At 41.3% G+C, this 24,726-nt stretch overlaps 1 protein-coding gene across 6 annotated transcripts in view; it reads right to left on the bottom strand.

Annotated features, from left to right (window-relative positions):
* LOC137426637 (zinc finger protein 407) overlaps positions 1–24,726 on the bottom strand; it is a 115,475-nt gene that overhangs the window by 74,585 nt on the left and 16,164 nt on the right. For 4 of the 6 annotated variants that reach the window (XR_013623642.1, XR_013623643.1, XM_068115349.2 and 1 more), the window contains exons 2-4: positions 17,313–17,424; positions 13,920–13,989; positions 10,758–13,801 (exon numbers count right to left, since the gene is read on the bottom strand). Coding sequence is in view for 4 of the 6 variants with exons in the window: in XM_068115349.2 (XP_067971450.2) it covers positions 10,758–13,801; positions 13,920–13,989; positions 17,313–17,405 (3,207 nt within the window). In the remaining 2 variants the exon portion in view is untranslated. Of the gene's footprint in view, positions 1–10,757; positions 13,802–13,919; positions 13,990–17,312; positions 17,425–24,726 lie in introns of those variants that run through there. The other 2 variants (XM_078779204.1, XM_068115351.2) reach the window with 2 other exon arrangements.

The raw sequence follows: 24,726 nt of genomic DNA, 5'->3' as shown, positions 1-24,726 counted from the left end.
ATGAGATACACATTATCCTGAGCCCGAGTTTTCAATGAAACACTGGTACTAGCACATGCCATATCTGCAAAATAAGCAAGAATGTGGGTAAAATCCTGTTAATTCTTACTCCACAGGGTCACTCTCTACAAAAGAGCCACAGTCAATAAGTTAGGTCTACATATTACACACTAAAAAAGCGTACCCCTGACCCCGGGAACCTGTACAAAACATGCATGAAAATTGCCCAGATAGTGATCATAGGAAGTCTCAAAACTGTATGTATAATATATTGTATATAACTATATATATAATGTATAATGTGTATTTATGTATATTTATTATTTAATGTATATTTACTATATATTTATTTTTAATATTATATTTAATGTATATATATAATTATGTATTTATTTTGTGTATATACAGCCCAAAAAATGGGAATTCCTATTTTTGCATGGGGGAAAATTCATCACTGATGTGGCACCCCTAAATATTATTGGATTCCATTCAAATTTGGTGTGGTTTCCTTTGACACCAACAGGAACAAAAATAGACCATGTCCCGGAGAAAATCTGCATTTTGCTTTTTTGAAGCCCACCCTATTGAGGAGGGATGCAGAAAGAGGGGTCATGAAGCTTTGAGCGGGTGGGGTGAGGAGGGATGCATAAGGGGGGCCATGAAGCTTTGATCGGATGGGGTGAGGAGGGATGCAGAAAGGGGGGCCATGAAGCTTTGAGCAGATGGGTTGAGGAGGGATGCAGAAAGGGGGGACATGAAGCTTTGAGCAGGTGGGGTGAGGAGGGATGCAGAAAGGGGGGTCATGAAGCTTTGAGAAAGTGGGATGGGTGTGGATGCTTATTCTGATTCCAGATTACCAACTTTGACAAATGGAAATAAAGATCATGGGATGGCAGACAAGATCCCTTCTTGAATGCATGGAGAAACGCTGTGCTGCACGTGTGGGGGAATGATTTGTGGATCAAGCGCCGAGCGGACAAACACCTCTGAAAAATAATCCTAGTGTAGAAGAAGAAGAGACATATATGGCGGTGTAAACGAAAAACATGTGGAGCATTTCTGAAGGAAATACAAGGGATGAAATGCGTTTTCAAATTGATTTTAAATGTTCGTCATGGAGTATGAAGCATTTATATTTAATGTTGATTCAGTTTGGAGATACAGTATTGAGAAAAGAGGGGGCGGGAGAAAAATGTACATCCAGAAGCAGAAGGAAATTCAAGTGGAAATGGGAATCGTTATGAAGTGAAAATTAAAGTTTTTTTTGAAGCATGGAAAGGAACTAGCATAATGTTGAGGAGGCAGAAGCAAGATACGAGAAGAAGGGAAGAAGGCAAAATGGAAACAAAAACGAGGAACACGGAGGCAAAGATTTTTCACACTTTCTGTCAGAGGATAGGCAGTGCTAAACTTTAAATAATACGAAACGAAAAGCAAAGCAAAAACAAAGAACGAATTAACATGAAATATTGCACGGGATACAACAGCAACACACACACAAGACAAAACATAAAAGCACGACAAACCTGGTTTGGAAAACTCAGCTTTATGAGGTTGAAACAAGGAGCTCAGATTTTTACCACAATGTGCAGAAAACCCCAACCGGAAGAGATTTTAAAACGTATTCTCGAATCCGGGCCTTCACCAATATCTAATCAATTTCTCCTTGTCACACATCCAATCTGTCCACCAGGTTTCATCAGAATCAGTCTACACATTTTTGAGATATCGTGATCTACAGGAGGGCTTTCCCATTTGCGGGCTCCCCTTCACGGATTTGAGGATTGAGGATTGAGGTCAATGCGCTCGAATAATCACGGATTGGCGAACTGTTTTCCACATTTATTCACATCATTAACATGGGCCGTCAACACAATAACCCCCTCAAACTCCTCCAACATCATCATCTCTATCAACTCGTCGTTATCGTCGCCACCATCAATATTGCCATCACATTATTGGATCAAGTTTATCATCATCATTATTTAAGGTAACTTTCATGATCTTAATAACTCAAGAAAAGAAACTTTATTTGATGTTCTTAATGAATACAGGAAAATAAACTTTTTTGATGTTCTTAATGAATACAGGAAACAACAACAACAACACCAACAACAGGCATTTTAAGGCCATTTTCCCTTCGAGAGCGGGGGTTAGCCTTGCGGTCCCCATGACAATCTTCTCCATTTTGCCCTATTTTCTGCATCTCCCCTTGTTAACCCCCTTGCCCGCATTTCTTCTTCCACCATCTTTAGCCAAGTCTTTCTCGGTCTTCCCCGTCTTCTACTTCCTTCTACATTCATTTCCATCACTCTTCTCAACCAGTCACTTTCATCCTTCCTCAACACATGACCAAACCATCTCAACCTGTTCCTCTTCACAGCATCAATCACAGGCTCTATTCCCATCATCTTTTGCAATTCATCATTTGTCTTCCTCTCTCTCAATGATACTCCACACATCCACCGAACCATTCGCATTTCCACCCTTTCCAGCCTTAGTTGCTGCTCTACGTTCATTACCCATGTCTCGCTCCCATAAATCATAACACTTCTCACACATGCAGCATACACCTTTCCCTTCAGCTTCAACGACACTCCCCTCCTCATCAGCACGCCACTCAGTTCCCGAAACTTCTTCCATGCACATCTCACTCCAGCAACCGTTGCCGAGTCTGATCCACCTTCTCCATTCAGCATGTCTCCAAGGTAGCAAAATGTTTTCACACCTTCCAGCTTCATGCCGTCTCCAAGATCCAACTCAACATTTCCTCCATCTGCAGCTCCCTCTGTGCACACCCTACATTTGAATGTAGCTGCCACACTGGTTAATGACCCTCTCAGACCACTACATTTTTGATGAACCCACTCAGCGCACATTGTACATTGAATGGAGTTCACTCCGACACCCTACCTGCACACGGCCACTTCCCAGTTCTTTCCACCTCACCACATGCTTTACCACTTGCCATCACCTTCGTCTTTCCGATATTCACCTTCAGACCTTTGGTCTCCATACATTCCTTCCACTTGTTCATCTTTTACTTCAGTCCATCCATATTTTCCACAATCAACACCAGATCATCTGTATACAACAACTCCCACGGTAAACCCTCCTTTACGTTCAGAGCCAGCACCTCCATCACAGCTACAAATAGTAGTGGACTTAGTACCGACCCCTGATGCACTCCCACCTTCACCTCAAACGCACCACTGTTCCCGTCCTTCGTCCTTACAGCTGTGCGCGCCCTTTTGTACATTGCCATCACTACTCTGATCAACCATTCCTCCACTCCTAACTTCCTCAATGCCCATGTCACTACTTCGCATGGAACCCTATCAAATGCTTTCTCCACATCAACAAACCCAAGAAACAACTTCTTCCTCTTCTCCATGTACTAATCCAAACTGCATTTCGTCGATCTTCACTTTCTTCCTTATCCTCCTCTCCAACACCCTTTCCAATACCTTCATTCCATGCTCCAATAACTTTATCGCTTGATACGAGCCACAGTCCAGAGGGTCACCTTTCCCCTTGTATAGCGGGACGAGGGTATTCAGTTCCCAATCCACTGGAATGCGGCCTTCTTTCACCACCAGAATGCAGATCTCTGTCATTCTCTTCACACCCCAATTTCCCGCTGCCTTCAACATATCTCCCACAACTACTGTCGGCCCTCCCGCTTTTCTACTCTTGATTGCTTTTATCGCTTCCTCAACTTCCTTCTCAGTTATCTTCTCTGCCGGTCCTAAACCTGGGTTACTCTCTATGTTGCCATCCCATTCATTCTCTGTATTCAACAGCATTTCCATATATCTTTTCCATCTTCCTTTAATTCCATCTGGGTCCACAACGATTTGTCCCACTTCATCCTTCAAGCAACTCACCCCCATCACATCACACCTCTCTTTTGCTATCTGCTTTGCAATCCTGAATACCGCTCTCTGACCCTCTTCCGAATCCAAGCGTTCTCTGAACATTTTCCTACATTCCTCCTGCACCTTTGCTACCTCTTTCTTTGCAGCCTTCTTGGCTGCCTTATAACTTTCATGCTCTGCTTTTTCTGCTCCTGTACCCTTCACCTTCTGCCACTCCTTGAACTTCTTCGTCTTCTCATCAATCCTCTTTCCAACTTCAGCATCCCACCACCATGTTTCCGAGTGCCTCGGTGGTCCTTTTGTCCATCCACATACCTCACCAACGGCTCCCAACAGACTATCTTTCATTGACATCCAACCACTTTCAAGCTCAACCACATCATCCTCTACCCTACTCAGCCTCTCTTTTAATGCCTCCCTTACTGTCACCTCTTTCAACCTCCACACCTTCATTCTCGGTTGGTACTTCACCCGCCGAGCTCTCCTCGCACCTTTCACCCTTATGTCGCAGACAACCAAGTGGTGCTGTGAAACAGCCTCCTCCCCCGGGATCACCTTTGTGTCCCGGAGGTGCCCCCTATCTCGCCTACGCACCATCAGGTAGTCAACAGTTGTCGTCGACCCACCTGACGTGTATGTAACAAGCTTATTATCCTCTTTCTGAAACTGAGTATTACAAATCAACAAATCAGCTCCATCAGCAAACTCCAAAATCCTTTCACCTTCTCCATTTCTCACACCATATCCGTAACCCCCATGTACTCCCTCAAAACCGTCCATACTCCTTCCCACATGTCCATTTAGGTCTCCTCCTACCACAACAACTTCCTCATCTTTCACGTTTTCCATCAGCTTCTCTATCGCACACCAGAACTTGTCCTTCTCTTCATCGCTCCGACCGACCTGCGGAGCATATCCTGAGATGACGTTCACCAAGAGCTTTCCAATCATCATTTTCACCATCATCAACCTATCACTTACTCTCGTCACACTCACCACACTGTCTACAAACTTCTCAGAAAACAGGACACCAACACCATTCATGCCCTCCGGGCACCCTTGCCACACAAACTTTTATTTCTGTCCCTGCCTACCCTTCACCATTCTCACACCACTTCCCTTCCATCTTGTCTCTTGTACACAACATATGTCCACTCTTCTTCTGACCAACACTTCCACCACTTCTCCTGATCTCCCTGTCATTGTCCCTACATTCCATGTCCCAAACCTCAGAAACCGATCTCCACTTCGGGCTGTACCCTGCCCATATGTAGTTGTAATTGTCATGGTTCTCTTTTTGAGGCAATGTTTTTATGGCCGGATGCCCTTCCTGACGCCAACCCTCTTACGACACGCAGGGATACGATGTACCTATTCTAAACCAGGGTACACACCTGGTGTTTTAATTAATGTCTTTAAATTTTAATTTTAATATCTTAACTAATGCAGGAAAATAAACTTTATTTGATGTTCTTAATACAGGAAAATAAAATTTATTTGATGTTCTTCATTGATACAAGAAAATAAGCTTTATTTGATGTTCTTAATTAATATAGGAAAACAAACTTTATTTAATGTTCTTAATGAATACAGGAAAATAAACCTTATTTGATGTTCTTAATTAATACAGGAAAATAAACCTTATTTGATGTTCTTAATTAATGCAGGAAAATAAACTTTATTTGATGTTCTTAATTAATGCAGGAAAATAAACTTTATTTGATGTTCTTAATTAATGCAGGAAAATAAATTCATTTGATGTTCTTAATTAATACAGGAAAATAAACTTTATTTGATGTTCTTAATTAATACAGGAAAACAAACTTTATTTGATGTTCTTAATTAATGCAGGAAAATAAACTTCATTTGATGTTCTTAATGAATACAGGAAAATAAACTTCATTTGATGTTCTTAATACAGGAAAACAAATTTTATTTGATGTTCTTAATTAATGCAGGAAAATAAACTTCATTTGATGTTCTTAATACAAGAAAATTAACTTTATTTGATGTTCTTAATTAATAAAGGAAAATAAAATTTATTTGATGTTCTTAATTAATGCAGGAAAATTAACTTTATTTGATGTTCTTAATTAATACAGGAAAATAAACTTCATTTGATGTTCTTAATTAATACAGGAAAATAAACTTCATTTGATGTTCTTAATACAGGAAAACAAACTTTATTTGATGTTCTTAATTAATGCAGGAAAATAAACTTTATTTGATGTTCTTAATTAATGCAGGAAAATAAACCTTATTTGATGTTCTTCATTAATGCAGGAAAATAAACTTTATTTGATGTTCTTAATTAATGCAGGAAAATAAACTTTATTTGGTGTTCTTAATGAATATAGGAAAATAAACTTTATTTGATGTTCTTAATTAATACAGGAAAATAAACTTTATTTGATGTTCTTAATTAATACAGGAAAATAAACTTTATTTGATGTTCTTAATTAATACAGGAAAATAAACTTTATTTGATGTTCTTAATTAATACAGGAAAATAAACTTTATTTGGTGTTCTTAATGAATACAGGAAAATAAACTTTATTTGATGTTCTTAATACAGGAAAACAAACTTTATTTGATGTTCTTAATTAATGCAGGAAAATAAACCTTATTTGATGTTCTTCATTAATGCAGGAAAATAAACTTTATTTGGTGTTCTTAATGAATATAGGAAAAAAAAACAAAAAAAAAAACACCTTTAGAGGCCATTTTTCCCCGCAAAGCGGGGGTTGGCCTTTTTCGGGGACCGTGGTTGTTGTTGTTTTTCGGTCCCCTTTTTGAAGCAATGTTTTTATGGCCGGATGCCCTTCCTGACGCCAACCCTCTTACGACACGCAGGGATACGATGTACCTATTCTAAACCAGGGTACACACCTGGTGTTTTAATTAATGTCTTTAAATTTTAATTTTAATATCTTAACTAATGCAGGAAAATAAACTTTATTTGATGTTCTTAATACAGGAAAATAAAATTTATTTGATGTTCTTCATTGATACAAGAAAATAAGCTTTATTTGATGTTCTTAATTAATATAGGAAAACAAACTTTATTTAATGTTCTTAATGAATACAGGAAAATAAACCTTATTTGATGTTCTTAATTAATACAGGAAAATAAACCTTATTTGATGTTCTTAATTAATATAGGAAAACAAACTTTATTTGATGTTCTTAATTAATGCAGGAAAATAAATTCATTTGATGTTCTTAATTAATACAGGAAAATAAACTTTATTTGATGTTCTTAATTAATACAGGAAAACAAACTTTATTTGATGTTCTTAATTAATGCAGGAAAATAAACTTCATTCGATGTTCTTAATGAATACAGGAAAATAAACTTCATTTGATGTTCTTAATACAGGAAAATAAACTTCATTTGATGTTCTTAATACAGGAAAATTAACTTTATTTGATGTTCTTAATTAATACAGGAAAATAAAATTTATTTGATGTTCTTAATTAATGCAGGAAAATTAACTTTATTTGATGTTCTTAATTAATACAGGAAAATAAACTTCATTTGATGTTCTTAATTAATACAGGAAAATAAACTTCATTTGATGTTCTTAATACAGGAAAACAAACTTTATTTGATGTTCTTAATTAATGCAGGAAAATAAACTTTATTTGATGTTCTTAATTAATGCAGGAAAATAAACCTTATTTGATGTTCTTCATTAATGCAGGAAAATAAACTTTATTTGATGTTCTTAATTAATGCAGGAAAATAAACCTTATTTGATGTTCTTCATTAATGCAGGAAAATAAACTTTATTTGGTGTTCTTAATTAATGCAGGAAAATAAACCTTATTTGATGTTCTTCATTAATGCAGGAAAATAAACTTTATTTGGTGTTCTTAATGAATACAGGAAAATAAACTTTATTTGATGTTCTTAATACAGGAAAACAAACTTTATTTGATGTTCTTAATTAATGCAGGAAAATAAACCTTATTTGATGTTCTTCATTAATGCAGGAAAATAAACTTTATTTGGTGTTCTTAATGAATATAGGAAAATAAACTTTATTTGATGTTCTTAATTAATGCAGGAAAATAAATTCATTTGATGTTCTTAATGAATACAGGAAAATAAACATTATTTGATGTTCTTAATTAATACAGGAAAATAAACTTTATTTGATGTTCTTAATACAGGAAAACAAACTTTATTTGATGTTCTTAATGAATACAGGAAAATAAACTTCATTTGATGTTCTTAATACAGGAAAACAAACTTTAATTTGATGTTCTTAATTAATACAGGAAAATAAACTTTATTTGGTGTTCTTAATGAATACAGGAAAATAAACATTATTTGATGTTCTTAATTAATGCAGGAAAATAAACTTTATTTGATGTTCTTAATTAATGCAGGAAAATAAACTTTATTTGGTGATCTTAATACAGGAAAATAAAGTTTATTTGGTGTTCTTCATTAATACAGGAAAATAAACTTTATTTGATGTTCTTAATACAGGAAAATAAACTTTATTTGATGTTCTTAATGAATACAGGAAAATAAACTTTATTTGATGTTCTTCATTAATGCAGGAAAATAAACTTTATTTGGTGTTCTTAATGAATATAGGAAAATAAACTTTATTTGATGTTCTTAATTAATGCAGGAAAATAAACTTTATTTGGTGTTCTTCATTAATACAGGAAAATAAACTTTATTTGATGTTCTTAATACAGGAAAATAAACTTTATTTGGTGTTCTTAATGAATACAGGAAAATAAACTTTATTTGATGTTCTTTATTAATGCAGGAAAATAAACTTTATTTGGTGTTCTTAATGAATATAGGAAAATAAACTTTATTTGGTGTTTTTATTTAATGCAGGAAAATAAACTTTATTTGGTGTTCTTAATGAATATAGGAAAATAAACTTTATTTGGTGTTTTTAATTAATGCAGGAAAATAAACTTTATTTGGTGTTCTTAATGAATATAGGAAAATAAACTTTATTTGGTGTTTTTAATTAATGCAGGAAAATAAACTTTATTTGATGTTCTTAATTAATACAGGAAAATAAACTTTATTTGATGTTCTTAATTAATACAGGAAAATAAACTTGATTTGATGTTCTTAATTAATACAGGAAAACAAACTTTATTTGATGTTCTTAATGAATACAGGAAAATAAACTTCATTTGATGTTCTTAATACAGGAAAACAAACTTTAATTTGATGTTCTTAATTAATGCAGGAAAATAAACTTTATTTGATGTTCTTAATTAATGCAGGAAAATAAACTTTATTTGATGTTCTTAATTAATGCAGGAAAAGAAACCTTATTTGATGTTCTTCATTAATGCAGGAAAATAAACTTTATTTGATGTTCTTAATTAATGCAGGAAAATAAACTTTATTTGGTGTTCTTAATGAATATAGGAAAAACCACCTTTAGAGGCCATTTTTTCCCCGCAAGCGGGGGTTGGCCTTTTTCTGGGACCGTGGTTGTTGTTGTTTTTCGGTCCCCTTTTTGAAGCAATGTTTTACGGCCGGATGCCCTTCCTGCCGCCAACCCTTTTTGTCGCCTTTTACGACAAGCAGGGAATTACCAGTGAACTGGTACTCAATTAGCCGACCTCGGAAGGATGACAGGCTGAGTCAACCCCCCTGGCGTTAATTCAGCGATCGACCGGGATTCGAACCCAGGATCCTAGGATCCTAAGCTGGCACCCTAGCCGCTAGCCCAACACCAGGGATTTGAATGAATACAGGAAAATAAACTTTATTTGATGTTCTTAATTAATACAGGAAAACAAACTTTATTTGATGTTCTTAATTAATACAGGAAAATAAACTTAATTTGATGTTCTTAATGAATACAGGAAAACAAACTTTATTTGATGTTCTTAAATAATACAGGAAAACAAACTTTATTTAATGTTTTTAATGAATACAGGAAAACAAACTTTATTTGATGTTTTTAATGAACACAGGAAAACAAACTTTATTTGATGTTTTTCATGAATACAGGAAAACAAACTTTATTTGATCTCATTAATCCAGGAAAATAATATTTTAATTGATGTTCTCAATACAGAAAAATAAACTTTATTTAATGTTCTTAATTAATACAGGAAAATAAACTTCATTTGATGTTCTTAATTAATACAGGAAAATAAACTTCATTTGATGTTCTTAATACAGGAAAATAAACCTTTTTTGATGTTCTTAACACAGGAAAATAATACTTTCATTGAAGTTCTTAATACAGGAAAATAAACTTTATTTGATGTTCTTCATAACCCTTTTATTCATGAAAATAAATAGCACAAAAACAATGCACAAACATGTTAATTAACGCTACAGTTTGGCAAAAAGTGGTGATAAATTTTAAAGTTGAAGTCCCAAACCCTATTTTCCCAATTACCACTTAAGTTTGCGGATTTGCAGTGCACTGTTTTTTCAAGAACGTAACCCCATCAATGGTAAAGCCCTCCTGTATATTGTTTTTGGGCCAATCTGTAAATTGTGAAGAATCATTCAAAAATCTATAGTATCTGGATCCAGATCTTCATCAAAATTGAATCACTTCGTCCTTATCACACACCCAACCTGTCCACCAAGTTTTGTCTGAATCCGCCCATAACATTGAGATATCCTGCTTACAGAGAAACAGAGGTGAAAAACATAACCTCTGTTCACCTTTGGTTGTGGAGGTAATGATGGGTTTTTGTGACTTATTAAAAGACTGCTACAAATCTTTATCTACACTCCCGCTAACATGATGTTATCGCAGAAAATAAACCAGCACGCATCAGGTTAAACTCAGCAACTCGTCAAGAGTTATTAATCAGTAAAAATAATTTCACAATAACTCCAACCATCATAATACTTGGTCATACCTTTGTTATGTTGTCTCCATCAGGTGCGGTCGTGCCATCAAATTCAAATCCATCAGCCTGCCGGGCTGCTGCTATCAACGCTGCGACGTCACCCTCCTGCTCACCAATCACTGTTTCAACATGCACTCCAATGTTTGAACCGGGTTCCACGAGTACCGCGGATGGTAATTCGGCAGTCGTGGCTTGTATGCGATTTGGCTGTGCCTCAATGTCCATCGCAAGCTCCTGTTGTCTACCACAATCTATTTTCACTTCCAAATGCAACCCAGGTTCCTCAAATGGCTCAGAATCATCCTTGGATCCAATGTGGTCTTCTTGATCTGCCACTCCACATTCTCCATCAGTAGTCCACAATCCTGAGGTTGAGTCTGGCACGACGCTTTGCCCCGATTCCACTATCACTTTGAATGGAGGGTCAGGTGTCACTGCCTCACCTGTATCATTTCCATTTTCAGCTGCTGGTTTCTTTACCATAGCATCTTCCCCTACCCTAATTGTAGTTTCTGAAGGATCCATACGTGCATTGTCAACCAAGGTAACAGGACAAATACCTCTTGCACGGTCACCACCGTCATGATCAATTAAGTTGATGGTGTGCATCCCATTGCAGTCTTGCAAATCAATATCTTTAACCTGTTCATCTGCTGCTCCTTTGCAGTCCAGATCTTCAAGCCCTTTGACTCTCCTTATATCTTTAAGTGCAATGTGAGATTTAACAAACTCACCAGGATCACCTTGTTGTTGATTTTTCTCAATGACCTCTGTTTCCTGCAGATCCAAGCTCTTTGACTTTCTCGTAAGCCCTCCAATACCTGTGGATCTTCCTTGAGGTTCTTCTGATGAGTGGAGAACCATACTGTGTGCTTCGGATGCAAGATGTAAACTTTGAAAATTGTCCAGGTTCAATGAAACAGATCCTTCTTTCCCAATTTCCAAGATTATATCATCAGCTGTTGCATCATTATTATCAATTGCCAGGAGATGTCGTGATTGGTGTTCTTTTTTTGAAGCATGCCTCACCATGTCCACCAACGTTGTCGTGTACAAATTGCAAACCTTGCAGTGAAAGAGTTGCGGAACAACCGACGTCAAATTACTTGGTGCTTTCTCCTCATTTCCAATTGGCACCAAATCCCCCTCGTCCTTGGCTCCTGACTTCCATATTTTTTTGCCCGATTCTTCACCACCATCCTCCGTTTCCCGACTCCCCAGTGCAGCCTTACGGCGATGCTTTGCAGTGTTACAGTGACGATCAATATCCCCTTTAGTGACAGCATAGTAACGACAGACACGGCACAGAAAGTGATACTCACGGACATGGCGGCGACGAATGTGAATACCAAGGTTGGTGTACGTTGCAGCCACATATCCACATTCATTGCAAACTCGGGAAGCATGCAATCGAGGCCGACCTTTTCTCCGGCACTTCACATCGGCTGTTGACTGTTCATCTTTTTGTTCTGGTTTCATCTTAACATGGCCCTTAATAATTGCTTGGGGATCAAACTGACTGCTTTCCGTAACCTCCTCAATGACTCCACTTTCAGCTATAAGCATATTGGTGACCTCTTGCTCAACATTCTCTGTCACCTCGATGTCCAACTCCGTCTCCAAAGACTTTTCATTTTTTGCATCTTTTTCATTTTCCATGCACTTTTCTTCCTCAATATTCCTTTGAGATTCCTGCCGGCCTAACTCATTACTTACATCCAAAGTTTCTTCAATATCCGGGACGTTTTTCACAATAGGCTGTGCCAACTCATCACTACTCCTTATCCTTTCCTTTTCATGCCTTTGATTCCATCTTTCTCTTCTACATCCAAGAGCCGCATGTACAGCCTGGGATTCAAGAGTATTACCGGGTTTCCAAGTCTCAGAAGCATCATTAAAATCCTCATCATGGTCACAATCGGCATCAGCCATGTCACCGTCGCTCAAATCTTTATGGACCCCACTTCCTGGATGCTCCTCTCCATCATCATGATGTTGCTGTTTTGCACGATCTTCTAGACTACCACGTCCACAATAACGTCGTCCGATCTTTGCATGTTTTTCACTCCCTCCTCTTCTACACACATGTTTATTCCGTGTCTCACTGCCCGAGCTATCCCTCATTTCTTCATCCATAACATCCTTCAACACTATCAATTCTACATCTCTATTATTATCCTCCTCAATGATCCGATTCTCTTCCTCCCTTTTATGAACTTCTATCTTTCCCTGCTCCATGATGCCCTCTATCCCTCTTTCCGCATCTTTATTTCGTGACTCAAATTGCACTAAATTTTCACACTTGTAAGAGCTATCTTTCTGTATTGTTTCTGTTTTTGAATCGTCATTACTGACCCCTGCTCTGCTCTTTTCCATCTCATATTTACTTTTCATTTTTTTCTGCATTTCTTCCTCTGCATCATCCATTTTGTTCCCATTATCCCCCTCTTTCATTCCCTCCTGCTGCATGTCATCATTTTCAACTCCAGACATGTCTCCGTGATCCATCTCTACATAATCAAACTTGCACCCACGGCCATTTTCATCCTCGCCTTTTCCTGGCTTGCACTTTCTGCAGTTGTCAATAACCGTCACCGGGCTGCAGGTACTGCCAGAAGTTTTGGACGCGTCTTGAATTTCATCTCCTAAAGATTCTGACTGTACAGCAACCAATCCCATGATGTTCGTGGACTTTTCGTGGCTGCTTGCTTCCTGGCAGTTGTCTTGTTTCCCATGCTTCTTCCAAATATGAATGTCTGTGGAGGCAGGGGTATGAGACGTCTTCACAAGGACCTCATCGCTACCATTACAACTGGACGTTTCCACTTCTTTTTCAACACCATGTTTTGCATCACACCTCTTTTCATCATAAATGTGTTCTGTTCCAATATTTGGTAGAATGCCGAATGCGTGGCTGTCCTTTGATGTACGATTTTGATTTCCTGGTTTCAAGGCCCGTTCAATATGGCTTCTGTCACACATTGCACTTTCCTGCTGCTCTATGGCACCGTCCCTGTTGCTTTCATCGTCGATGACCGCATCAGAGTATTCACCTGGTAAATGGTAAGCATACACGTGCACCACAGTGAAGCGAAATTAACAAAAATAGTAACTGCAGAGCTGACAAAGCAACATTCAGCATACATGTTAGCACTCCATACCATGAATTACCTTCAACTTGTGTTCTCCTACTTTTCAACATTTTACCCTTCACAACTGGATTCACACCAACACATGATCCCTGTCACAAACACACAAGCACATACGTAGTCTGATGTAATCACTCTTTCTCAATACAAAGTCCTCTTCTACGAAACAATATTGGACTTGGTATTGGACAGTACTTGGAAAGGGGACCAAAAAAACAACAACAACCACGGTTCCCGAAAAAGGCCAACCCCCGCTTTGCGGGGAAAAATGGCCTCTAAATGTGTTTTTTTTTTTTTTATTTATTGGACAATGTGCTTCTAGAGGCATTGTCAGTATCCCTTTTGTATCTTCTTAGCTTTGTATATCGTACATCAGCCTCAATTTTGTGTTAAAAAACTGAAGATGACATTCAGGACTTGGGGTTAAAGAACAAAAACCTGGCGTCTAGTGTTTGGTCACCACCTGTCCGTTATCTTATCTTCCAATCAACCCATTCACTTGGACAGAACAATAAAAATACTCACCCAATCACATGGACCCATCAACCAACATATTCACCAAATCACATACCCATGCCCATCAATCAAAATAGTCATCCAATCATATTTTAGTTTTTTTGTGTACAGAATCGAGGCTCATCTAGTGTTTGGTCACCACCTGTCCATTATCTTATCTTCCAATCAACCCATTCACTTGGACAGAACAACAAAAATACTCACCCAATCACATGGACCCATCAACCAACATATTCACCAAATCACATACCCATGCCCATCAATCAAAATAGTCATCCAATCACATTTTGGTTTTTTTGTGTACAGAATCGAGGCTCATGTGCTAACACATAAACACATGAGCTAACACAACTAACACATGAGCTAACACATGAGCTAACACATAAAACACGAAAACATTCATGGACACATAAAACATACAATAAAGGGAGCGGGAGACAAGAGGGGGAGAGAGAGGGAAGCACACAAGCACAACAACAGTGGAGAACAGTGACGTCGGTAGATCTGTGGAAGGGAGAGGTCTGGAGGGAGAGCGGATACACGGTACAAAGCAAATGAACACTACAAGGAATTTCAGGAAATAAGTTGGAGATTGAAAGAGGTGGATCTGGGATGAATTAACAGGTGTAGAAAAGGTCACGGTTTTGGATGGGGGTAGATAAGAGATGGTGGTGAACAGCTGTTTTGAAGACCTGGAGGGAGGAGTGGAATTGAAGAGAGTGAGGGAGTTTGTTCCAGAGGCGGGAAAAAAGAGGAATGAAAGAGTGAAGGTGAGCAGAGAGTCTTCATTTTGGCAGTTTCACCAGAAAAGGGTTGCTGGCAGATCTTGTGCCTCCTGAAGGAATATTTGGGGGACAGAGCACAGACAGAGCTGGGGGAGTTAGGCCGGAGAGGAGTCGGTAGAAGATAGAAAGACCACCAACCTGCCTGCGGTGAGAGAGAGAAAGGCCCTCAGAATCCTCTTCATCACGGGAGATTCCAATGATTCTGAATGCTTTGGTTTCAACAGCGTGAAGCCGAGCTAGAGATGAGGCAGGTGCACCAGCCCAGAGGGGAGAGCAGTATTCCATTGAGCTGCAGATGAAAGCTTTGCATGTGGTGAGGAGCTCAGTAGTGCCCAGAAAAGACCGCATGACGGAGGCTGCCCAGTCGGCGACTGGCTTTGGAGACCAGCTTGGAAATGTGGTTTTCCCAGGAAAGATCATAGCAGATTGTGAGACCCAAATGCTTGAGCGACAGAACTTCTTGGAGAGGATTGCTCAGAAAGTAGATCAGAGGGTTTTCGAGACGGTCTTTTCAGAGAGACAAAGTGAGAGAGTGAGATTTGTCAGGATTGAAAGACATGTTCCACTTGTTTGACCAGTTTGTGATTTTATCCAGGTCTGCAGAGAGTGAGGAGGCTGCAGACTGCCGATCTGAGGGATGACGTATGGAGCGGCAGAGAGTGGAGTCATCAGCAAAATGATAGAGAGGATTTTCCAGAGAGTCAGAGAGATCATTAATGAACACCAGAAAAAGCACAGGGCCCAGAACACTGCCCTGAGGATCTCCAGCCTGAACAGGAAGGGGAGATGTGAGAATTCCATTCAGGGCCACACGTTCACTGCGACCGCAGAGGAAGTCCGCAAGCCATACGTGGAGATTTCCATGGATGCCATAGGAGGAGAGTCTGGTGAGCAGAGCGGGGTGCCAGACCGTATCGAAGGCACGTGATATGTCAACGGAGACAGCTCTGATTTCCTGTTTGGCATTGAGGACCTCCATCCATGGAGACAGCAGAAGCAGCATGTCCAGAGTAGAGTGACCTGGTCTGAATCCAAATTGATGATCCGAGATCAAGCCATTGGAGAAGAGGAAGGATTTTATGTCAGAAGCGATGATGGATTCCATGACCTTGCTGATGATTGGGAGCAGGCTGATTGTCTGTAGTTGCTAGGATCTGTTTTTCACCTTTTTGTGTAAAGCGGTAATGTTTGCTGATTTCCAAGCTGATGGCAGCAAAAGCAAAAGAGAGGGTGAAGAGAACAGAGAGAGGGTGACATCGTGTGGCAGAGCAGGATTTTAGGACCCGTGGGCTGATGCCGTCTGGTCCAGTTGCAGACTCAGAGTCGAGGTTTGACAAAAACTTCTCCACCTTTTCAGGAGAGAAGGACACCGAGTCCAGGAGCAGCTGCATATGATTGGGTAAGGTGGGTACAGAGAGAGATGGGTTTGGGACACAAGATTTTGAGGCAAACACAGAGTTGAGGCATTCGGCTTTTCCACGTGCGGAAGTCAGCTGCGTAGCCATTTGAGGAAAGTGAGGGAATGGAAGGGGAACAAACACCAGAAACAGATTTGACCAGACGCCACCAGGATTTGGAGGAGGGAGACAGGTTTGAGAGTTCAGTCTTGAGAGTAGAGAGATATTGTTTCCTGGCTCTCCTGAGGGTAGACACACACTTGTTCTGAGCTTTGTGAAAGGAACTGAGATTTCCTTCAGTTGGATTGGCCTTCCATGAGGTGAATGCAACTTGTTTCAGGGCAACAGCCTCACCAGAAGATTCAGTGTACCATGGATGGGAGGAAGGGTATGACAACTGAAGACGAAATGGGATAAATCTGTGCATGAGAGAGAGCAATTTACCTTGGAAGAATTCCCAGGATGAGTTTATGTCAGAGGCAGTAGAGATGGGATACCATGAAGCAATTAACCAACATACTCACCCAATCATATTGACTCATTAACCCAAATACTCACCAAATCACATGGACCCATCAAGCAAAATACTCACCGAATCACATGGACCGACCCATGCCCATCAATCAAAATACTCACCCAATCACATGGACCCATCAACCAAAATGACTAACTCATCCAATGATGAGAGATTGGTGGAAATGTTATGGAAAAGCACACCTGCCGATGTTTCACATAGCTGTGCAATCCGGTAATGGTGGTGTGGCAGCGCAGACAAAGATGGACGTCATCGGTGCTTTCGCAGATCTGCATGTGTAAAGGACCGTGGCTCCTGGAACACAGATGATTCCCCAATCACCATACCTGTATACGAGTAGCAAACCCATTCACCGAGGGGTTCATTCCATAAACCTGGCATTTTGCACTCCGTACTCATCTTCATGCATTGTACTCACAGACGCTTAGAGAGGTCAAAGATGCACTGACAAATGAAGGGTGGACAGCCTTTTGTCGATTACAAACGTTTCTTTGTGAGTAAACATGCATTGTCATGGAAATAACATGATATAAAATAAACTTCGACACAAAGGAACCATTCATATCATTGGTAACAAGAGTGATGGCCTAACAACGGCATAGCCAGGCTTGGATCTGCTGAGTGGAGGATCGGAGATATAGAGGTGCAAAGTTTTTCGAATTTTCCAAGATGGCGCCCATACCACGTGACCTATGACGTAATAATTATCATTAAAAATTATGCAGGAGAAGGCGCTCCTGTGGTGAAAAATTTTCGGGGCAATTGGACCAAAGGTTGCAGAGAAAGCGACTTTTAAAGGGAATAAACCCCCAAAATGCCGGCGGAAGTGCCATACAGTGGTGCGGAAAGAAAGTCCACACCCCCTTTCAAAATTTTCACCTTTTGTTACCTTTTAGTTTCGAATTAAATTGCATTAAATCAGACTTTTTCCACCTTTATTTACACATCGTAACCCACAACTAACTGCCAAGTGAAAAACAAATTCTACAAATTTCAGAAAATTAATTAAAAATACAAAACTAGAATTTATTGGTTGGATAAGTGTCCACCCCGCCCACGCCCCCCTCCCCCCTCCCCCCCCCCCGAGTTAATACCTGGTGGAAGTACCTTTGATAGCAATTACACCTGTGTGTCTGTTGGGATAGGTCTCTACCAACTTTGCACACCTTGATTGGGCAATATTTTCCCATTCTTCTGCACAAAACTGTTCAAGCTCAGTCAAGTTGCATGGGGAGCGTTGATGGACAGAAATCTTCAAGTCATGCCACAGATTTTCGATTGGATATAGGTCGGGGCTCTGATTGGGCCCCTCAAGGACATTTATATTTTTTTTCCTTAGCCCCTCCAATGTAGCTTTGGCTGCGTGCTTCAGGTCGTTGTCATGCTGAAAGGTGAACGTCCGTCCCAATTTCAGATTTCTTGCAGAGGGCAGCAGGCTTTCCTCTGGGATTTTTCTGTATTTTCCTCCATCCATTTTCCCTTCTATCCCAACAAGTGCCCCAGTCCCTGCTGATGAGAAACATCCCCATAACATGATGCTGCCACCACCATGCTTCACAGTAGGGATGGTGTTCTTTGGGGGATGTGATGTGTTGGATTTGTGCCAAACATAACGTTTTGCATTTAGGCCAAAAAGTTCCATCTTGGTTTCGTCAGACCACAAAACTCTTTGCCACATGGCATCAGAATCTCTGGAGTGTTTTTTTGCATACCTCAAACGGGACTCTAGGTGGGATTTTTTGAGTAATGGCTTCCTTCTTGACACCCCACCGTACAGGCCAAACATGTGAAGTGCTTGGAATATTGTTGTCACATGCACACAGAGACCAGTCTTTACCATAAAGGCCTGTAGCTCTTTTAAAGTTGCCATTGGCCTCTTGGTGACCTCTCCGATCAGTCTCCTTGCATGGTCATCCAGTTTGGAGGGACGGCCTGACATCGGCAGGGTCTTGGTGGTACTATACACCTTCCACTTCTTAATGATTGGCTTCACTGTGCTCCAAGGGATATTCAAGGCCTTTGAATTAGTTTTATACCCATCCCCTGATCTGTGACTTTCCACAACTTTATTCCAGAGTTCTTTTAAAAGCTCCTTGGTGCTCATGGTTGAGTCTTTGCTGTGAAATGCACTGCCCAGCAGAGGAAACATACAGGTACAACTGATTTAATTTTGAAATAATCATAATCACTACAATTTAACACAGGTGGAGGCCAATTAACTTGGTGTGTGATTTAAAGGTGATTGGTTATACCTGAGCTAATATAAGATTACGATTATAAGTGGGCGGGGGGTGGGGAGGAAGGGACTTATCTAACAAAGATATTCTAGTTTTGTACTTTTAATTAATTTCCTGAAATTTGTAGAATTTGTTTTTCATTTGGATGTTGTGGGTTACAGTTTAATTCCAGGATATAAGGTAAAAGGTGAAAATTTTGAAAGGGGGTGTAGACTTTCTATAGGTATAAGGTACTGTGTGCGTATATACGCGTGTATATACACACACACACACACACACACACACACACACACACACACACACACACACACACACTCGAAAATGCTGTTCCAGACAGCATTGCCCCTTCAGGCTATGGTGTAAAAGGTACAGGTAAAGAAAGTGTTGGCTGGCACACACGCATTTGTGACCTTCCATTTGGAACTTTAGTCATGGTTAATGGTCGAGAAGAGAATGAGTTAGAAAATGTTAATAATGCTGTAAATGTACGGTATTTGACAAGAGGCCCTGCCAATCACCTTACCTGTATACCAGTATCAAACGCATTCACTACAGCAGTCCAGGCCTGTTCCTCTAACCTTAATTGTCTGTACTTCAGCCTCTCTCCCTCTGCTCCTATATGAACCTTGACCTCCGCATTAAAACTAAGAAAACCTTAACTCACCTCCGAATGGCTCAAAGCTAGTTTGCTTCCAACTGAGTGCATGGACACATCACCATGTTACAGGTGTATACACCATGGATAGAAAAACATTATATCTCAAGGAAACTTACCTGTGGACAGTAAATAACTCCCACAACTAATAAATGATTCTTGTAAGCAGTTAGAGCTAGCTCTAGAAGTAAACCAACCAAACTCAAAAACAACAATCCTGCTTGGAGCTAGTAAATGCTGCCTGGAGCTAGTAAATGCTGCCTGGAGCAATTAATGCTGCCTGGAGCTAGTAAATGCTGCCTGGAGCTTGTAAATGTTGCCTGGAGCTAGTAAATGCTGCCTGGAGCTAGTAAGTGCTGCCTGGAGCTAGTAAATCCTGCCTGGAGCTAGTAAATGCTGCCTGGAGCAAGTAAATGCTGTCTGGAGCTAGTAAATGCTGCTTGGAGCTAGTAAATGCTGCCTGGAGCAAGAAAATGCTGCCTGGAGCTAGTAAATGCTGCCTGGAGCAAGTAAATGCTGCCTGGAGCTAGTAAATGCTGCCTGGAGCCAGTAAATGCTACCTGGAGCTAGTAAATGCTGCCTGGAGCAAGTAAATGCTGCCTGGAGCAAGTATATGCTGCCTGGAGCTAGTAAATCCTGCCTGGAGCTAGTAAATCCTGCCTGGAGCAAGTAAATGCTGCCTGGAACTAGTAAATGCTGCCTGGAGCTAGTAAATGCTGCCTGGAGCAAGTAAATGCTGCCTGGAGCTAGTAAATGCTGCCTTGAGCAAGTAAATGCCGCCTGGAGTAAGTAAATGCTGCCTGGAGCAAGTAAATGCTGCCTGGAGCTAGTAAATGCTGCCTGGAGCTAGTAAATGCTGCCTGGAGCTTGTAAATGCTGCCTGGAGCTAGTAAATGCTGCCTGGAGCTAGTAAATGCTAGCTGGAAGCAGTTACATGGAATATGTCTTGCAATCCTGACAAATCTCACTCAATCTCCATCCCTCTCTCCCCTCTCACCCTCTGTGTCTGTCTTTTTCTCTCTCTCTGAAAGGACCATCTGGCACCCCCTGACCCTCCAGTCTACTTTATTAACAATCGTCTTGAGGAAGTTCAGTCATCCAAACTCCTGAGTCTCACTACCAGCCATGATCTTTCTTGGGCAAATCATATTTCGACGTTGGCCTCCAAAGCCAGGTGCCGGATGGGCATCCTCTGTCGTGCAAAGTCCTTGCTTGGCACACCTGAACTCCTATCCACCTACAAGGCCTTCATCTGCAGCTTGATGGAGTACTGCTCTCCCCTTTGGCCTGGCTCCCCTGCCTCACATCTTGCTCAGCTGGAAGATATGGAAACCAAGGCCTTCAAGATTATTGGAATCTCCCGCGCTGAAGCTGCCTCTATGGGTCTGTCACTTTACCATCGCAGACAGGTCGGTGGTCTCTCTGTCACCTACCGCCTCCTTTGTGGTCTTGCATCCTCCACAAAGGTTATTGCGTTATTACAGGTTATTGCGTCACTAACTCCCCCAACCTTTCCTTTACAGGTTATTGCATCACTAACTCCCCCACCTCTTCATTTACAGGTTATTGTGTCACTAACCCCCAACCCTTCCTTTACAGGTTCTTGCATCACTAACTTCCCCACCCCTTACTTTACAGGTTATTGTGTCACTAACTCCCCCACCCCTTCCTTTACAGGTTATTGTGTCACTAACCCCCCCACCCCTTCCTTTACAGGTTATTGCATCACTAACTCCCCTACCAATACATTTACAGGTTATTGTGTCGCTAACCCCCCACCCCTTCCTTTACAGGTTATTGCATCATTAACACCCCACCCCTTCCTTTAAAGGTAATTGCATCACTAACACCCCCACCAATACATTTACAGGTTATTGTGTCGCTAACCCCCCACCCCTTCCTTTACAGGTTATTGTTTCACTTACCTCCCCCCCCCCCCCCCCACCTCTTCCTTTACAGGTTCTTGCATCACTAACTTCCCCACCCCTTCCTTTACAGGTTATTGTTTCACTAACTCCCCTACCAATACATTTACAGGTTATTGTGTCGCTGACCGCCCCCCCCCCCCTTCCTTTGCAGGTTCTTGCATCACTAACTTCCCCACCCCTTCCTTTACAGGTTATTGTTTCACTAACTCCCCCCCCCCTCCCTCTTTCCCCACACTTACCCCCCCCCCCCCTCCCTCTTTCCCCACCCCTACTCACCGTTTCCAGTTGTTCCATTCCTAGTTTTTCCCTTCCTCCTCTTGCTGTGTTTGGCCTTGTATCCGGATTGTTCCCTCCTATACAAACTGGAATTCGGAAACTTAAGCAACCTTTGTGATTAGGAAAAGTTTATTTTGTGGCATGGGGGTTTTATATTTTGTTGGTAAACATAATGAAAAGTCATATCTCGTCGCTAAAAAGTCACAGAAATGAAAAGTTTGATCTGACCTCAGAATTGTGGACAATTAATATATCAGATCGAATCAAGAATTAATGTCGAACAGTTTCATTGTTTTCATTGAACAAAAGGTCACTCTGTGAAATGAACTCTTTACGTGATGATAAACACTTTCACAAACATGGGAAACTTGCACTGTAGATGTTTGGTCATGATGCCCATGATGCTGGGATTCCGGGATTAAATCCCATTATTGGCTTCAACAATCGCAGCAGGATGTGCTGTTACGGCCTTTTGGAGTGGCCGAGCTGCGGGACATCGTGGCTGAGGAGTAGAGGTTGTTCAGGTGTTCAGGTGTTCAGGTGTTCACCAGACCAGGAGCTACCCCCTTGGTGAAGAGAGTGTAGGAGTTTGTTCCAGAGGCGGGAGTAAAGAGGAATGAAGGAGTGATGGTGAGCAGAGAGTCTTGATTTTGGCAGTTTAACCATAAGAGGGTTGCTGGCAGATCTTGTGCGACCTGCAGGAATATTTGGGGGACAGAGCCCAGAAAGAGCTGGGGGAGCAAGGCCGGAGAGGAGTCGGTAGAAGACAGAGAGACCAACAACCTGCCTGCGGTAAGTGAAAGGCCCTCGGAGATAGCGTCATCGTGGGAGATTCCAATGATTCTGATAGCTTTGGTTTCAACAGCGTGAATACGAGCTAGGTGTGAGGCAGGAGCACCGGCCCAGAGGGGAGAGCAGTATTCCATTGAGCTGCGAATGAAAGCTTTGTATGTGGTGAGGAGCTCAGGTGCACCTAGGAAAGACTTCCCATGATGGAGGATGCCCAGATGGCGACTGGCTTTGGAGGCCAGCTTGGAAATGTGGTTTTCCAAGGAAAGATCATGGCAGATAGTGAGACCCAAAAGCTTGAGGGACAGAACTTCTTGGAGAGGATTGTTCAGAAAGTAGATGGGGTGTGTTGTGATTATTTTTCAGGGATTCTGCCTAGTGTGGGAGTCAGTGCGGATTTCAAAAATACAGCAACAATGTGAACCAGTGGTTGCATGGGTGGTGTATGGAATAGGGGTTTGGTGTTGTGAAAATGTGGGGATCCCTGTATGGTCATAGGTATATATGAAAACCAGCCTTGGACGGATATCCAGTCAATCTTTACGATCAAGGCGAAAATTGCCGGTACTTTTTGGCGCACGCGGGGCAGGACCAAAGTGCTTACCTGCACGGACGAAAACCACGGAGTTTTATCCGAAACAAAACACCATGCAAACAAGACATGACAAATGAAATGCAATAATAATAATGGTTTAATAAAAATGAAGCAAGGAATGAAAATGAAAAGTGAGGTAAATCTAATGGCCTAATTGAGGTACCTCCACACGCAGACTCAAAAACAGACAGGGGAATGATTAAATAAAATAAAATAATGTTTTAAGCCGGCTAGTACTCAGCTTTTGTGCACAAGAAGGACTTTGAGGAGCTCGGTGGTCGTCGAACCCGAGTCATCGCGCGGGAAGCGCACAAGATGGCGTGGAGCCACGCCCGTAGCCAGCCGCCGGGTGTGAAGCACACAGAACAGACAGGACATACTCCTTCGGTCTGCTCGCAACCTCCTCTGTCTCCGCAGAGCACCACCATCAACAACACCACCTCCAACGTTGCAAAGGTTCTCTCACCTCCGAACCGTCCTCCCCAGAAAGCGCACACGAGCCAGCCAAGAGCCAGAGACAAAAGCGTTCGCCCGCCATGACACCAGCGACCGGTGAAACCAGCACGAGTGAGAGAGAGAGAAAAGGAGACGCCTCCTTCTTCCTTTCTCCTGCTCGAACCTTCGCTCTGATGTCACACCGATGTCACCCCGACCAATCGCCGAGTTCCACTCAATCGTTCCATGGCCGGGCTCGACCAATGATGAAGCTCGGGGAGTGGTCTGCCGGTTACGATAGTTGACCACGCCCCTCGTCCCACTCTGGGGGTGTGGCCTTGTTCCTTAGTCGGTTGGTGGGGCAGGGTTTACTTGTCGATCGTAAACGTTCGGCTCTGCTTGGGAATGTTTGGGTTTCTGTTGCAGTTTTTGCCGGTAGTTGTGGTTTAATGGAGCATTTTTATGGCCGGCTCGTTGTAATTGTAACAAGTGTTACGCCTAGGTCCCCCGTCGGTGAAGTGATGTGAGTTGACAAAGTGGAAGACGCAAGGTGGCCATCTTGGGTTTTGACGTGGCGACCCAATTTTCAATAGCGTTCTTCCTTATGCCTAGATATATGATATTGTTACGGTCCGCGGATTAGATGTTATTTACCGAGCGGAGGCACCGCGGCCGAACAGT

Source organism: Myxine glutinosa, chromosome 5 (assembly GCF_964187855.1).
Source record: "Myxine glutinosa chromosome 5, kmMyxGlut1.1, whole genome shotgun sequence".
Taxonomy (NCBI): Eukaryota; Metazoa; Chordata; class Myxini; order Myxiniformes; family Myxinidae; genus Myxine; species Myxine glutinosa.
Note: the sequence above shows the minus strand (reverse complement) of the source record. Positions and strands in the feature narration are given on the sequence as shown.